Source organism: Helobdella robusta, assembly GCF_000326865.2.
Source record: "Helobdella robusta unplaced genomic scaffold HELROscaffold_1577, whole genome shotgun sequence".
NCBI classification, from domain to species: domain Eukaryota; kingdom Metazoa; phylum Annelida; class Clitellata; order Rhynchobdellida; family Glossiphoniidae; genus Helobdella; species Helobdella robusta.
The window spans coordinates 1-1,269 of NW_008703879.1; the positions used below are offsets into that span (position 1 = coordinate 1).

At 43.6% G+C, this 1,269-nt stretch overlaps 1 protein-coding gene across 1 annotated transcript in view; it reads right to left on the bottom strand.

The window, feature by feature from the left end:
* Positions 1 to 395: 395 nt before the first annotated feature.
* Positions 396 to 1,269, bottom strand: part of HELRODRAFT_184635 (hypothetical protein) — a gene marked incomplete at both ends in the record, with an annotated part of 2,763 nt that continues 1,889 nt past the window's right edge. Inside the window, 2 exons of the mRNA XM_009015396.1 lie at positions 396 to 827; positions 1,151 to 1,212. Coding sequence (XP_009013644.1) covers positions 396 to 827; positions 1,151 to 1,212 — 494 coding nt within the window. The remainder of the gene's footprint in view (positions 828 to 1,150; positions 1,213 to 1,269) is intronic.

The following is a 1,269-nucleotide window of genomic DNA, read 5'->3' on the forward strand; positions in this document are numbered from 1 at the left end:
CATACCAGGTATCGCCTTCACATTCCTTACACACTTTCTATGCTTCGCCCTTATCAATATATAATCTATCATTGACCTATGCTTCCCTGACCTATATGTAATTAATCGTGCTGGTTCCCTTGTAAACCAGATATTCCCCACCACCATGCTATGTGCATCCGCCAACTCCAACATTCTATGCCCTTCCTCATTCCGTATACCATATCCCCACCCCCATGTACACCTTCCTATCCGTCTGCATCCGCCCCCACATGACCATTCAAATCACCCAACAACACCACAAACTCATCCAACCCCGCTTGCCCAATCTCGTCAGAAACATCATCATAAAACCTATCCTTCTCTCTTCCTTCCTACTTTGTTGCGGAGCATATCCTGATAACCCTCACTATTACCTTTCCAAACACCATCACCATCACAATTACACCATTGCTTGTCCGCCTCACTTCCAACACCTTCTCCACCAACTCTTCTCTTACCATCACACCAACTCCTCCCGTACCATCATCTCCCTTCCACCACAACTTATGCCTTCCACCTTTAGCCCCCACAAACCTTGTACCCTCTCCCTTCCATCTGATCTCCTGTAATGCAGCCACGTCAACCATTCCCCTCTGCAACTCCTCCACCACTTCCAAACTCCTTCCTGTCAACGTGCCTACATTCCAGGTACCAAACCTCCAACCCCTTGGTCTACAAGTAATCCTTCCATTCATAGTGCCTTGCACCGCAACACTATAGAGTGGGGTGCCAGTAGCCAGACCATCCACAGGGCCTTGCACCGCAACCCCATGGACTGGGTCTCCGGAGATTCTTTGCACCCTCTTCTGCCGGATACTAAGTATTTTTTGGCTAATTTTTACGCAGGACGCCCTTCCTTACGCAACCACAGTTATAAGCGGTGGGCCTAGCCTTTGACGATCCAACATCACTCACAAGGCAATAAGGGTCAGTTTAATGTCATAACCAGGACAATTCTGAAACCTCTGAAGCAACCGCAAAAGAGAGAGAGAAGCCTTTAATGTGATAACAGTACAATGTTAAAAATAAAAAAAGATCAAAACTCAACAGTTGCAGCTAAACAATCATTTTCATTCCATCCGAAAATAGATATTAATCGAGTCATTGTTGCAAGTTTACATCTCAAAACTTTTTCACCTTTTTTATAATTCAAAGTATCAGCTCCTCTAATGTCGGCAATAATTCGAATTCCTATAAAATTATCATTAAAAATTATATTATGTTATACGATATATATATATATATATA